Consider the following 15,114-nt stretch of genomic DNA (forward strand, 5'->3'; position numbering starts at 1 on the left):
AACCCCGTCCTGGCTCCGCAACCACTGCGGCAAGGCCACGGCGGCCCGGCCCGGCCCGGCGCCCCAAGCTTGCAACGCGGTGCCCCTGAGCACCGGAAACTGCCCCCCAAAAGCACAAGGAGCAGAGGCAGCGCCACCCTGCAGCGCCAGCACCGCCGGGCGCACCCCAGCGCGGGCCACGGGACGGGAGCCGGAGGGTGCCCGGGGCTCACCTTTCTGGTTCAGCGTCTCCCGGCGTATCCGGCTCACCGCGTCCTGGGCTCTGGCGTCGTCGTTGGCCGCTGCGAGGAGAAGGGACGGGCGCGGTCACTCGGGGTCACCCGGGGTCACCCGGGGCCTCGGGGCCGGACGCTCGCGGCCCAAGTGCTTTCCACAGGGCGACGCGAGATGGGGTGCTGGCGTCTCTCGGCGGCCTCCACCCGGCACATTTTGTGCCACCTGACTGGCCCCGAAAGCGGGTATTTTTGGCATTTGCTCTTCAGCCGTGGCGGGCAAGCCGGTCACCCCGTGGCACAATGAACGGGGAGAAGCCGAGAACAGCCCCGCGTTGTCCTGCTGGCAGGCGGCGTCTCGGAGTAGAAGCCTCTCAGGGGCCATGTGGGGGGCACACCCACCCACTCATGCGCGCTGGAGCCGGAAACCCCACTTGCTGTGATTTAGGGGTGCAGCTTCTCCCTCCTCTGGGGCATGTGGCCCCCGCTCTCTCACCCGCCGGCGCTCACTGTCCTCCCCTGCTGTCTGTGGATCCCCCTTTTGCTCCCAACACCCCAAAGTCCTCAGACTCCCAGGGCCTCTCCGGGGTGATGATTCTTTATCCCGTACCGGAGACTGTCCAGGTCTGCATGGACGCGGTTGGGGGGCCCTGACGTGTGGCGTGTGCTGGGTGAGGCACTCGGGGTTCAGACACACGCGAGGAAATGTGGGGTGCGATGCAGTAGCCGAGGTTGCTAATGAGGTGCATGGAGACAACAGAAGGGGCGGTGCTGGGGCTCAAGTGCGCGTGAGCAGCAGGGGGCACTAAAGGTCCAGGGCTCTCAGCCGCTGACCCCTGTGGGGTGCCGTGACCCATGAGGCCAGAACCCCATGGTGGGCTGAGCCGGGCCTACAGCTCCTGTAGTCCTGGGGAGACGTCCCCACAAGGACACAGCGGGGGACCCCGGCCAGCAAGGACGGTCACCTCTCCTGTCCACCCACCCGCCTCCCATGTCCACCACCTGAACCCCTCCTGTCCACCCACTTCCCTCTGCTGTCCACCCACCTGACCTCTCCAGTCCACTCACTTGCCTCTCCTGTCTACCCACCCGCCTCCCATGTCCACCACCTGACCCCCTCCTGTCCACCCACCTCCCTCTCCTGTCCACCCACCTGACCCCTCCTGTCCACTCACTTGCCTCTCCTGTCTACCCACCCGCCTCCCATGTCCACCCACCTGACCCCTCCTGTCCACCCACCTCCCTCTCCTGTCCACCCACCTGACCCCTCCTGTCCACTCACCTCCCTCTGCTGTCCACCCACCTGACCCCTCCTGTCCACTCACCTCCCTCTGCTGTCCACCCACCTGACCCCTCCTGTCCACACACCTCCCTCTCCTGTCCACCCACCTGACCCCTCCTGTCCACTCACTTGCCTCTCCTGTCCACCCACCTCCCTCTCCTGTCCACCCACCTGACCCCTCCTGTCCACCCACCTGACCCTCCTGTCCACTCACCTCCCTCTCATGTCCACCCACCTGACCCCTCCTGTCCACCCACCTGCCCTCCCAGGTCTTCCCAACCACGCCACCATGACCTAAAGCAACTAGACTCCATGGGACGGGGTCCCTCTAAGAAGGTGAGGACACAGACACCTCCAGAGAGACGACCCCGTGGGGACCCTGGGAGGGCGGTCAGGAGGGACGGCCTGCCCCACCCGGGCCTGGACGGGAGACCCTTGTGGGGTGTGAGTCCCCAGGCTGGGGTCTGCTGTGGCCGCCCCAGCAAATTAACACGCCCTGTTGTCAGCGTGGGGTGGGGCCGCTGAGGGGACTGAGATGTCTTGAAAGGGCAGCGAGTTGGTGACCACAAGCCCAGGAGCCAGTGGCCGGCCGAGCGGGGCCCTCACCTATGATCACGTGCATCCCGAGCCTCGCCAGGTGCTTGGCCGTGGCATAGCCGATGCCAACTGTCCCTCCGGTCACTATGGCGACACGTCCCGGTTGTGGCGGGAAAACTGCAGAGAGGGGAAAAAAAAAAAAGCAAAGTCGGGGGGCTCCTCCGGGCTGAGGACCAAGGGCGGGTCCCTGGATTCGCTGCAGGAATCCGCGCCCCGCAGGGTCAGCCGTCCCGGCTCAGCAGCGCCCCCTGTGGCCGGAGATGGTGGCTTCGAGGTTTCAAGTGCTGCAAGTTTTATTATTATTGGGGGCCAAAGAGGCGCCCCCACGTCCGGGAGGGCGCCCCTGAACAGGTGGGTGTCTCGGAAGCGCTGACACACTGGCTCCCCAAGGACATGGTAAAGGGAGCACGTGAGCATTTGTGGGATTCTGGAATTCGTGTCCCTGGGGTGCAGCGCTAATAACCCCCCAATAAAGTCATGGGCAGCTCCATCCAGGCCGTGGACAGCACGGAGGGGAGGCGAAGGAGACCCTCGACCCGGGAGGGGACACCGGGCTCCGGCACAGGGGACGGGGCACTGCGACATTGTGAGTTCCAGCCGCCCTGGGGTCCGGGAACCCCTAGTTGCCTGGACCCTGGACCTGAGCTGACCGGAGGATCTAGGGGGACAGTGGCCTGGGTGTGAGACCCCCAAGGAGAGTGGGGACGGGGCCTGGGCTGCCGGTTGCATCTGGAAAGACCCCACGGCTGTTCCTATTGACGATCTTACACATGGCGGCCAGGAGAAGCCAGCCCTGCGGGGTCAGCCGGCCCCGGTGTCCGGGATCAGCATGTGGCCTTGGAAAGGCGAGAGTAAGTTTGCTTTGTGCGGACGGACGTCCACGCCAGCAGACCCAGGCTATAGCAGAGGGCACTGGGGTGGCCGGGGGTTCTCCCTGGGGGTCAGGAAGGGCCGTGACAAAGCAGGGTGCAGCTGAGAGGTGAGAGGCAGGGCAGAGGGTGGGGGCACGGGGTCATCTCACCCCCACCCCCAGGGTGTCCGGCAGGGTCCCCAGGAGCCACAGGTGGGTGGATGGGACTATGGGTCAAAATGGGGTGCTGGGATGGGGGTGTCTGCTGGGGCTGGGGAGAGTGGAGAGGAAAGGTGGTCTGGCCACTTGACTGGGCACCTGGTGGCCAATGATGCAACAGATCTGTCCTGTCCACCACTCACTGTCTCCTCGGCCCCTTAACTTGTCCTCTTTCCTGAGTGTCGTCCCCCCCTAGATGCTGGGGGACAGTCCTGGCCCCGCCCGCGGCCCCATCAGAGCCTCCCTCAGCAGCAGCAGCAGCAGCAGCATCCCGTCGCATCTGCAGAGTGCTCGATGGAAACAAAGCCCCCTGACTTTTACAACTGGTCTTTGATTTCCAGGCTACTTTTTGGCAACAAAACTGGTCAAGTTATTACATCTCCCACGTGGCTTCCTGCACCCCAGCTCCCCGTTCTGTGTATCTTCTTCCACGGGATATTTTCGGGGGGTTCACCACAGAAAATGAGCTGGCATGATTCACGGAAATCCTCACCATCCCTGGGGCAAGTGCTCCCAGCTGGCTGTCCCCCACCAGGACAAGGCAAAGCGCCCGCTGCCCTGAGTAGGGGTCACGATTATTCTGAAATGGGTGGGGATTCACTAGGTGGGGTGTAGAACGGGCTAAGTCACCCGGTGGCCAATGAACAACCTCATTAACAGCCATTTCACCTCACGGAAGCCTCAAACATACACAGTGTTATATGCGGAACATAACTCAATCCAGAGAAGAAACCTTTCGACACCTCATCGGTGGTCTCCACGTGATTGAGGAAGAAAAAGCTGCCCCACTCTCCTTGGGGGTCTCATGCCCAGGCCACTGTCCCCCTAGATCCTCTGGTCAGCTCAGGTCCAGGGTCCAGGCAACTAGGGATTCCCAGACCCCAGGGCGGCTGGAACTCACAATGTCACAGATGGAGAGAAATGAACAAGCTAAACACAGAGAAAATAAAAAATGTTAAGGGATGGGGGCAAAAATAAAGTTTCCAGTTGTGTGGCCCCCACCCGATGGGCCAGTGGCCACCAAACCGGGCCCCAGAAGGAGCGAGAGGAACCAATTCTGCAGGAGAAAGGACATAGGAATGCCGAGCTTGACTTTAATTTCCTTTATTTGTGGCTCTGTGTGTTTCCGAATCTAGGGAAACAAACGACTTCCTTTTACAATTAATCATCTTGTCAGCGAGCAAAGCCTTAAACACACATATTTTAATTCGCCTGTGTAAACAAGATATTTCATATTAATTGCACGAGGAACTCCTGCAGACCTCGGGGACAACAGAGCGTGAACGAGTATCTTTTAAAAAGCAACCCTTTGGGTTATTTAAAGCCATGCTGGGGAAAACGAAACCGAGAAAAGACTGAATTTAATAAAAAGTCGCACTGGTGTTTTCTGGCCTGGTTCTGACCGGAATAAACCACCGGGCTATTCCCGAGTCATAAGGGGCTCCTAGATCTGTAGGCGACTACTAACTTGACCTGGAACTACTACGGCCAGATTCACTTCTCCTAAGTTGTCTCTCGGTGGCCCTAAAAACAAGCCCATTTCACGCAAATGCCATTTCTACTTGAGTTTGAGCAGACGGTATAGGACGCGGATTTCATAATTCTCCCATCCCCCACCCCATAAAATTCACACGTTAAATCCTAACCAGCAATGCGACGGCTTCACCAGCGGAGGGGTCTCTGGGGTTGATGCTGAGACGCCTTCAAATTAAACCAACAAAAGACAAATTGAAGAGATTGGAATTTTGTAAGAAAGACCCCAGGGGGCATCCCACACCACTTCCCTCCTGGGAAGACACAGAAGATGGGGTCACCAGGTGCCAACTACTGCTCCTCTTCTGTCTACTCCACAAAGACCTCCCGGGGCAGCCGGGGGCTCTCAGTGGGTGCAGGGAAAGGCCTCCTGGGATGACCCATGTCAGAGGCAAGGCCCCACAGTATTTCTCCAGGCAGCTGGCTGACCACCCCGGCTCGGGCTCTGTTTTTGCCTAGCGTGTTGTCCCAGCCTTCCCTGGACGCCGTTGGGAAATCCCCTGGGTGTCCACAAAGTCAGTGGTCATTCAGGGTTCCCCCAAACGCGAGCAGACATGGAGGACTCGCGTGTGGGTGCTGTTGGGGGGCTCTGCAGACACAGGGGCCCTCGGCTTGGAACGGAGCGTGCTCAGCTGTTGTTTATGCCACTCGAGCCGTGAAACCTGCCTTCCCAACGGGCTCCACCCCTCCCCGGGGCTGACTCAGGTCACGGAGGAAGGGTCATGGGTCAGCTGGCCGCGGCCCCAACCCCAGAGGGCACCAGATCCTGTGCTGGGAACAGAAATATCGAACTCCAGGGTGTCACCGCCCAGGCCAGGATGTAGACAGGATACAGACTCCATGGTGTGGGTCACCGCCTGGCGGACGGCTCAGAAGCTGGCAAAACCGCCTCCCACTCCCGCCCCCACCCAAGTCCCGGTCATGTATGTGGCTTGAAATCGAAGCTGACACTGGATCTGTTCCCTTCTTCCGTGGAGAAGTGTCTACACTGTTAAAAAAGGAAAGAACCTAACAACTCCCCCAAGGTAGACAAAGGAGGTGAAGCAGGCACTGGCAGGTGCCGAGAAATCAATGCAGATGGACATGGTCCAGGGACTCCATTAAATAAAGTAGAAGGCAGGGCCGTTGCTCGCTTTTACCGAGCAGAGCAGGTCACAAGGAAGAGCCTTCTTTGGGATGAGTCCTCCCCAGAACACCTAATTGGGTGCTGACACAGTTTCCTCCCGACCGGGACTGTGTCTTCTCGGGAGGGGGCGGGAGGACGTGGCCAGGAAACCGTGACACGCATATTCTCTTTGACCCAGAAACTCCACCTCGAGGCGTCGGCGCCACAGTTACACTCCCACGGCGAGGAGAAAGGAGCAGGAACGTTCGCTGCAGCTGGTGTACGAGGGGGAGCGGGCTCATCCCGCGGTGATTTTCCGCAGGACTTTTCACAGGTGTTATTACGAAGAAAAGCCCATCGTGGCGGCAACAGCTTGGATGAGTCTGCAGGGAATTCTGCTAAGCAGGTTCAAAAGGGTTCCCCGGGGCATGACCCCCAGCAGAGGGCACTGTTGAAATGACCACACCATGAAAATTGAGAAAGGGTCGGGGTGCTGACGGCTAAGGACCAGAGGGGAGTGGAGGGGGGCAGGGAGAGAGAGAAGCTGTGGGGGAGACCCAGGCTGTCTTCACAGTCATGCTTACAGCTGCGGGTCCACCTACAAGCATCTGAAAAACTTAAAAAATGTCAATTTCATGCCATCGAATACCACCTTCTTCCAAAAAGGAAAAAGCAAAAAAAGATGGGGTGGGTTTCACATGATGGAATACTACGCAGCCGTGAAAAACATGCCTCTTGCCATTGGCTGCGCCATGGAGAGGAACAGAAGGGGCGATGCGAAGTCAGGTGGATGGTTTCACTCGTGTCGAGTTTAGAGAAATTAAGCAAAGGAACAGACCCCAACCATGACCCTAACCCTAGCCCTAAACCCTAAATTCTAAGCCGTAACCCTCACCCTAATGCAAAACAAACCCAGAAATCTGCATGCAGAACTGAGGCCACCAGAGGGGGCTGGAGGGTCGGGGACACAGTGGTCTACGGCGAAGGACCATGGGCTGTGTTGGGGGGTCAGATGGTAACACACATGTGACCCTATGCCCCAGAATCACATACAGAGTCCCAAACCCACGTCACCTTGATAAAGAAGAAAGAGAAAACCGGCCTGCCCTGCTGGCCCCTGTCCAGTTGCTCTGGAAACAGCCCGGTCCCCGCCACCCCGGCCTGTCTCCTCCGAGGGCTGAGCACGTGGTCGCCATGGTCAGGAGGGACACGGTGCCAGCGGCTGTGCCGTCCAAGCCCAGGGCCAGCACGGCTGCCCGGCCTTGACCTCCTGGGCTGCTGGACGCTGAGTTCTGCTGACCTGTCCTCCTAAAGCAAACACTGGCCAGCTGCCTGCGTGCCGCTGAGCCCGTGAGGGAGGCCCAATCCCTCACGTTGAAACCATCCGTTCGCAGCCCTGTCGGGAAATGACAAGGGAGCTTGGCACCCGCCCCCCTTTTAAAGTAAGTCCCCTCCCCCTAAAAGACTCTTAGTCAGTGAGACCCGCTCACATCTGCTGGGGTGGCCACCACCTGGAGGGCGAAGGCAGAAGAGACCAAATGTGGGTGAGGAGAGACAGACGTGAGGACCCTCGTGGCCTCCTGGGGTGCAGCCACTTCAGAAACCAATGGGGTTACTCAAAGGTTGGACACGGTGACACCACAGGGGGCTGCCGGTTCCCTCCTGGGCACCTCCCAGTCAGGCAAAGGGACGACGGGTCCACTCAAAGGGTCTGTGTGATGCACACCAGGCAGAAAAGTGGGTCAAACCACAGGCCCATCAGCAGTGGGTGGAGGAACACTGAGTGGGGTGGAATAGTATTCAGCCCTGAAAAAGGGTGTTTATGAGCTATAAACGATAGACGCTGCAGTGAGGGGTGCTAATGTAATTTCCCTCTGCCCATCCACCCGTCTGTCCATCCACCCGTCTGTCCATCCACCCGTCTGTCCATCCATTGGTATCTCCTCCCACCTCTACACAATCACAGTGCCCAGACCTGAGTCACCAACAAATCTGTGTCTGTGCAATAAATGGCAGAGGTGTGAGGACTGGGGGGGTGGGGGGTGCCGCTCCCAGGTACATCTGCTCATCCTGCTGGGCTCCCCGCAATAAGTTGGCTGCTCCGAGATGCTCAGAACAGGCCCCCCAAGATGCTGAGAACAGATTTCTGAGATGCTCAGAACAGACCCCCCAAGATGCTCAGAATAGGCCCCCAAAGCTCAGAACAGGCCCCCAAGATGCTCAGAACACGCTCCCCAAGATGCTCAGAACAGATCCCCCAAGATGCTCACAACAGACCACCCAAGATGCTCAGAATAGGCCCCCCAAGAAGCTCAGAACAGGTCCCCTAAGATGTTCACAATAGAACCCCAAGATGCTCAGACCAGGCTCCCAAGATGCTCAGAACAGGCCCCGAGATGCTCAGGATAGGCTCCCCAAGACTCTCAGAACAGACCCCCCAAAATGCTCAGAATAGGCTCTCCAAGATATGCAGAACAGGCCCCCAAGATGTTCAGAACAGGCCCCCGAGATGCTCAATACAGGCCCCCCAAGACGCTCAGAATAGGTCCCCCAAGACATGTCACCTGGGCACATGCATTATTTTGAGTGAGATCATTCAAGGGCTTCATAGAAGGAAATTGGGGGCTCCCCCAGAATCGGGGTTTGCACCAGAAACAGCCCTTCTGTGGGGAACCTCTTCCTATAGCAGGGAAGCATCTCACCCCAGAGCACCTGGTCTTGGGGGCGAGCCCCCCTCCTGCGAGCCCCCCGCCCCATGAGCCCCCCTCTCTCCAGGAAGCCCCACCCCTCCTCACCCAGGTGGGGGACCCCTAATTCCTGTGCTCACTGTGGATTCTCCGCACATGGGGTGAAACCGGGGTCTCCCGCTCACCTGCAGGATGTGACCTCGGTGGCTCCACCAGCCCCAGAGGGGCCCACAGGGGTGCAGGAGGGAGGGAGGGCCCATTGGGAGTGGGGTGAGCCATCACCCCAGGAAAAGTCTCTATCCCTGTGCTCATGAGGTCTCCCTGAGCTGCTAAAGGCCCCGGGCCACCCCGCATACACCCCTGCAAGGTCCGAGCATAAGGCGCAGGGTGTGGGGCGCACCCGTGGTTGGGGGCATCTCTGAAGCCCCACTACTAAGTGTTCCTTGGGCTGCACCACCCCCCTGGACACTGAACGGGCAGCCCGTGGGCTTTATAGTGGGGGGATCCATGTCCACAGAGTCAGTAAGAGACACACAAGGCACCCCTGGGGGCCAGGGATCCCCAAAGGAAAACGCAAGGCCAAGCACAGACAAGAGGCAGCCAGGGTGCTCCTGGAGGTGCTTGGCCTCAGCAGGGGAAAAAGCAGGAGCTGGGGTCCTTCAGGCTGCCCTGGGGAGCCCTAGTGGCCAGGGGGTCTCGTGCCTTCAAACACAAGCCACCAGGGCTGCCCTTGGCCACCCCGCGGCCCCCCAAACACACAAGGTCCGTGAGAAGATGAAAGTGCCCCCAGTCCCCAGCCATGAGGGCCGAGAAGCTTCCTCCCCAAAGCGGCGCCCCAGATGTCGGTGTGGGTGGCGCCCTCTGGACAGGCCCCAGCGGGGCCGCCTCGAACCAGGGGGAGGTCCCCGCGGCGGTGCCCTGTGCGCCCGAGCAGGGCTGAAGCCGCCGGCCCAGCCCCCCAAGAAAAGCCTCTGATGAAAAAAAAAATCTAGATCAAGAATTTAATGTTGGAAACTGTCTTCCTGTCTCCCCTCAAAGCGCCCCGACAACCGCCGCTGAGCCCCAAGAGAACGCGCCCCGTAGTCCTGGTCTCACGTCAGCCTCGAAATCCCCAAAGGCGCCTCCTCCCCGGCACCAAACTCACAGCCGCTCCTTGAGCCTGGGCGCACGCGGGGGCCGGGTTTCCAGGCAGGCACTAGGTCCCAGCCCTGGAAAATGGGTTTAGGGGCTCAGAGCGCAAGCTGGGGGGGCCCCCGTGGGGATGAAAACAGACCCCGCCGCTGGCTGCGCTCCTGCGAGAGCCTGCGCCCTCGGCGTGCGCCACTCTCCCCCTGGCACTCGGCTGGGCCCCCCGAAGTGACAACGCAGCAAGTCTGGTGAGGGCACGAGCCGAGCGGTCAGTGGACATCGGCCTCCGCGGCGTGGATTCTTCTAGGATCACCCCAAAGCGTCGCGGGAGGACGCAGATGGCACCGCGGAGTCGCTACTGCTGTGGGGCGCGCCCGCCCTCCCAGCTCTGCTTCTGTCCGACTGTCCGGTGTTCGCCTTGCACGGACTCTGTCTTTCCAGATGCTTCTTATCCCTCCGCCGAGAAGAAAAGGATGCAGGTGGCAGCTCCCCGAAAAAGGCGGTGGCGCTTGCGTGCGCGCGCAAAGCAGATGCCTTTCCGCATGTCCACGTCCTCCCGTACCCCGGCTTGGCGCGGCCTCTCCGCCTGGCATTACCAGCAAAGCCTCCGTGGCGCCCCAGGCACCCTGCGGTGCCCTGCGCCCCCCCTGGCAGGCACTACACCAAGCCCCCGACGCCAAAGAAGCCCGCAGGCATGGCGTCCCCCAGCGGGAAGGCCTGCTCCAGCCCCCACTCGCCCTCGTCTTCGTCCTCCGGCTCCGCCTCGGCGCCCGTGCCGCCGCCCCAGCGTGCGTTCTCGTAGAGGAACACCTGCTCATCCACGTGCGCCGGCGCCAGGCGGTTGCGCTTGGCACTCACCACATTGGCCGAGGAGCCGAAGAGGCGCTGCGGGCACACGCGCGTGGCCGCCACACACCAGTACTTCTGCAGCACCTTGGGCAGCACGGGGAAGAGCGCCAGGCGGTCCGACCACCACTTGAGCGGGTCCTCGTTCAGCCCCAGCACCTTCTGCGACTTGAAGTTGCTGAGCTCCTCCACCACCTGCGCGTGGCACTCCTCCTGGTCGTCGCCGCCGCCCGTGGGGCAGAAGATCTCCGCCAGCATGGAGTTGACCACGCTGCTGGGCGGCGGTGTGGGCGGCAGCGCCAGCTTCTTGGCCGGAGGCTCGTCAGCCAGCGCGCAAAGCTTGTCCTCCCCGGCGCGGTAGCCGCCGCCGGCACCGTCTGGGGCGCCCACGGCGTCCTTGCATTTATCCAGCAGCCCCTTGGCCTCCTCCACCACGCGGTCCTCCACCTGCTGGCGCTCGAAGGCGGACAGGAAGGGCAGCCGCTTGTAGCGCGGGTCCAGGAATGTGGCCACGTTGAGGAACATGTCCACCTCGGGGGTCTCCTGGTAGGTGCGCGCCAGCTCCTTGGCGATGACCTCTTTGGCCATGCTGATCTCCTTGGCGTCCGTCTCCTTGACGCTGAGCGTGGTGTTCAGCAGCATGTGCAGCAGCGGCTTGACCATGCTGATGGCCGGGCGCCTGGACGCCGACAGCATGTCCGCCACCTCCTTGAAGGGCTGCAGCAGGTCCACCAGGCCCTCGATGGTGGCCCACTCGGCGGCCTCCAGCATGAGGTGGTGGTTGTTGCTGTCCTCCAGCAGGACGCCGGCGATGGCGAACTGCTGCTCGCGCAGGCGCCGCAGCATGGCCAGCGTGCTGCCCCACCAGGCCACGCGGTTGCTCAGCAGCATGCAGTGCGCCAGGTGCTGCTGCTTCTGCTTCTCGTACAGCATGTACATGGCCACGCTGGACTGCTGGAAGTACTCCACCAGCTTGCGGCAGCGTGCCAGCAGCGTGCCCAGCTTGGGCAGCTGAAAGGCCTGCTGGATGCCCGCGTTGAAGGTCTGCCCAAGGCACGGCATGTGCACCGGGATGTCCAGCAGCGAGCAGGCCTTGGCGATGTCCTTGCCGCCGTCCGTCGTGGCGCCGAAGACCTTGGCGCCGATGCCCCACTCGATGAACGCCTCGTACAGCACGCGCGTGATGGTCTCCGCCGCCTTCTCCTCGGGCACCTCGAAGGTCTTGAGGCAGCGCGAGCCGAGCGCCAGCCCGGGCGGGGGTCCCGCGCCCAGAAAGTGCGCGGCCAGCGTCACGTACGCGCGGTTCTGGTTCGGGCTGGTCCACAGGTCGGTGGAGACGCCGCACCAGGGCGCGTCGGCCAGTTCCTTGAGCACCAGCTCGCGCACCGCGCCGTACTTCTCCGGCAGCGCCTTGGCGCAGAAGAACTTGCGGCTGGGCAGCTCGTAGCGCGGCTCGGCCGTCTTCAGCAGCGCGCGGAACGTGGGCTCGTCCACGATGGACGCGGGGTACAGCCCGTCGCAGATGAGGCCCAGCACGGCGGCCGTGAGCTCCTGCTGCCGCTTACCCTCGTGGGCGTGCGCCTTGGCGGCGGGCGCGGCCCCCAGCGCATCGGGCGCGGTGCCGCCGGGCTGCGCAGCGGCCGCGGCGTCGGGCTTGAGCTTGGAGAAGGCGCTGGCGAAGGCCTCGCGCATCTGCTCCGTGTTGCTCTTGACCAGCTCGCAGAACTCCTCGGGGTGGTTTTTCTCCAGGTGGTAGGAGAGGTTGGAGGTGTTGCCCGAGTAGGCGATCTGCGCCATGCAGATGCGGCAGTAGATCTTCTTCCACTGCAGGATGCAGCCCTCGGCGTTGGTGTCGAAGCCGAAGTACTTCCACACTTTGCTCTTGGCGCGCGGGTGCGCCACCAGCTTCAGGTCGGCCGCGCCCTCCAGCCCCTTAGTCTCCATGGCTCCGGCGCCGGGGCCTGCCCTCGCCGCCGCTCATTCGCGGGCACCTGCTGAGAAGCAGCGAGACAAAGAGCGTGAGACCCGGGCCGGAGCGCAGGGGCCGGCGGAGGAGGGGCGGCCGGGGCGCAGGGCGCAGCACAGGGGCGCGCTGGTGCGTGCAGGCAGGTCCCGGGAGGCGGGGCTTCCTCGCGTCTCCAACATGCAAGTCTTGGGGAGCCGGGCACTCGGTTGGGAGAGCCCCCAGGCTCTGGGGAAGCGGCCGGGGCTTGGGCACATGCGCCTGCTCGCCCTGGAAGGCCCAGAATCGGCCGCGAGGCGCGGGTAAGCAAGAACCGCCTTCCGCGGGCAACATGCGCGCATGGAGACGCCAAACCAGAATAAAACCCAGGCTCTTGGCTGGCCCAGGCGCCCCTCTGAGGCCAGCCAGGGCGCATGAGGCCGGCCAGGGCGCATGAGGGAGGCCAGGGCGCATGAGGGCGTAACAGATCCTGCGCATCGCCAGACAGATGCCTCCCTACACCCCAACTCCAGATGCCCCCCCCTCCCCCCGCGCGCTCTTCCTGGGCGCACAATTCCCAGCCCTTGGTGCATGGCGCAGACCACCTGGGCTGGCTCAGATCACCGGGGCTGGCGCGAGGGCCACAGACAGCCAGGACATCCTGCCCCAGGGAGCATCATTTAGGGGTCACCTCTGTGACTGGGTCACCCCATAAGGCACCGGAGTTCCCTGGAGACGTCTGCTGTGTCTGCAAGTTTTCCACCCCATGTTACATAGCCAAGCGCGTCCCCAGGCCTCTTCCAGGGGACACCTGCTTGGGGAACTCGCAATAACCAGGGTGGGGGACTGGTGCCGCACCCCCAAATTCCTCAGGAACCTAGGAATGTCCTTTATTTGGAAGCGGAGTCCCTGCAGGGTGATGCGTGCGGGACTCAGGAGGACCCCATCCGGGTCAGCGTCCTCGGAAGGGACAGGAGACACCCAGGGGAGGTGGGGATGCGGCCTCCACCAGGGACACCCCTGATTTTGCTGAATGTTGGGGTCTTTTGTTTGGAAAAATACGGTTCGGGAACCGGGTGCCGGGGCTGCTGCTTCCTTTAAGTACGTTGGTCCTTAAGTTTCCAGTCCGGTTTGCATATGGACAGCAGAGCAAAGGTTTTGGGGTTCGCGTTTTGACGGGGTGAAGAGACTCTGAGATCCTCAAGTTGCAAATGACCCTTTACCAGTCGCTCTTTCTTGGGCCTTTAAAAGGTTTGAAAACGAGGCGCCGAAGCCACCAGCACCCCCACCAGCCCTCTCCGCAGAGTGGGGCGTCCTTCCTGCACAACCTTGAGGGGTCTCCCCTCCGTGGGGACCCTGCTCACCCCACTCCTGTAGGGACAGTCCTGCTGCAGGTTTTCTAGCTCTCGGATTCACCAGAGAAACCCCCTTTCTAGCGGGGTCCCTAGGTCCAGAGTTGGGGACAGACGCTCTGGGGCAAAGACCGGGACTGGGCTTGTGGGTTGAGCCGCTGGACTAGGTGCGGACGGTGTCCCCGAAGGCCGCGTTGCCGGACGCAACTCCCCAAATCACGCAACAAGAAACAGCGTGGCTGACAAACGGCACCTTGGTGAGGCCCCCCGGGGGACCCCCGGTTTGCGCTGGCCCTTCAGGCAGGGCCTGCCCCTCTCGGCCCACCTGGAGCCTGAGCAGCTTGCTTTCGGACGAGGGGTGCTGGGTGGACACAGCTGGGTCACAGCTCTGCCCAAGGACCAGAGTGGCCGCCCCTGAAGTCCAGGGCTGCTGTCCCTGTGTCCCCTGCAGACCAGGGCCCGGCTCCGACCCGGTGCTTCCCAGCCAAGGCCGCAGCTGCAGGCAAAGAAACGCTCACCGGTCACCACCAAAGGTCACAGCCACGTTTCTGGCCGCCGGGCCGACACCCCAATCGCCCAGCGGCCGTGTTCACACTTTGTCTGGTTTAAGCCCCCAAGTGGGCAGAGCCAGCTGACCTTGCTCTGCAGCCCCGGGGGCCAGGGGAGCCTTGTGGGGGCGCTTCTGACACCCTGGGGCCCTGGGAGTGTCCAGCCCCTGCAGGCCCTGCTCCCTGGAGGCCCTCGCGGCCTGCAAACCCGCCGCGGACGCGCCAATGCCGCTTCTCAGCCTCTGAGGCTGCCCTGGCCTAAACCTCGGGGTGCGTGTCCCTGGCTGGGGGTGTCCATGCGGGAGGAGCGGGCCAGGAAGTGACCCACAGGAGCGGCCATTCTCCATGGCGGCTGGAGGCCGCTGGCTCGCTCGCTCGGGGTCACAAGGTTTCTCCCCCGGGCGCACTGGGCTCTCCAGAGCTCCCAGGCGGCGCCAGAGCCCCAGGGGCAGCAGCCGGCTGGACAGCGGGGTGGACGCGGGGTGGGGGGCCCACTTTCGGCCCAACGCGAGCTCAGGCCGCGGCTCTGCACCCGGGCACGCCGCGTGGGAGGGCTGCGCGCCCCCCGCCCCGCCCTGTGCCGAGCGCAGACCCGGGCCCCGCGGCAGGAGCCGGCCTGGGCTTCCGTGTGTCCCCAGCGCCGCGGGGCGCGCCCCGGAGGGTGTCGGCGAAGGTCAGAGCCCAAAGTTGCCGCGCGGCGGAAGCGCCTCCCCCCACCTCGCCGCGCCCCGCGCCCCTAGAGGCGCCCGGGGGACCGGCGCACGGGCGCGCGCACGAGCGCCGCGGGGATCCCGACCCCCCCAGCCCCCGCCG

General features: G+C 62.7%; 2 protein-coding genes across 2 annotated transcripts in view; both read right to left on the reverse strand.

The window, feature by feature from the left end:
- The window catches only part of DHRSX (dehydrogenase/reductase X-linked), a gene marked incomplete at its 5' end in the record, with an annotated part of 35,908 nt that overhangs the window by 20,380 nt on the left and 414 nt on the right, over nucleotides 1-15,114 (reverse strand). Inside the window, 3 exons of the mRNA XM_084258168.1 lie at nucleotides 213-281; nucleotides 823-1,017; nucleotides 2,101-2,208. Coding sequence (XP_084114294.1) covers nucleotides 213-281; nucleotides 823-1,017; nucleotides 2,101-2,208 — 372 coding nt within the window. The remainder of the gene's footprint in view (nucleotides 1-212; nucleotides 282-822; nucleotides 1,018-2,100; nucleotides 2,209-15,114) is intronic.
- ZBED1 (zinc finger BED-type containing 1) lies at nucleotides 10,271-12,445 on the reverse strand (the record flags this gene model as incomplete). The annotated part of the gene is made up of 1 exon (XM_084259158.1): nucleotides 10,271-12,445. Exon 1 carries the CDS (start codon nucleotides 12,401-12,403, stop codon nucleotides 10,271-10,273), a length of 2,133 nt encoding a protein of 710 aa, XP_084115284.1. The 5' UTR covers nucleotides 12,404-12,445.

The sequence above is a fragment of the Talpa europaea genome (genome assembly GCF_964194135.1).
Source record: "Talpa europaea genome assembly, chromosome: X".
In the NCBI taxonomy this organism is placed as follows: domain Eukaryota; kingdom Metazoa; phylum Chordata; class Mammalia; order Eulipotyphla; family Talpidae; genus Talpa; species Talpa europaea.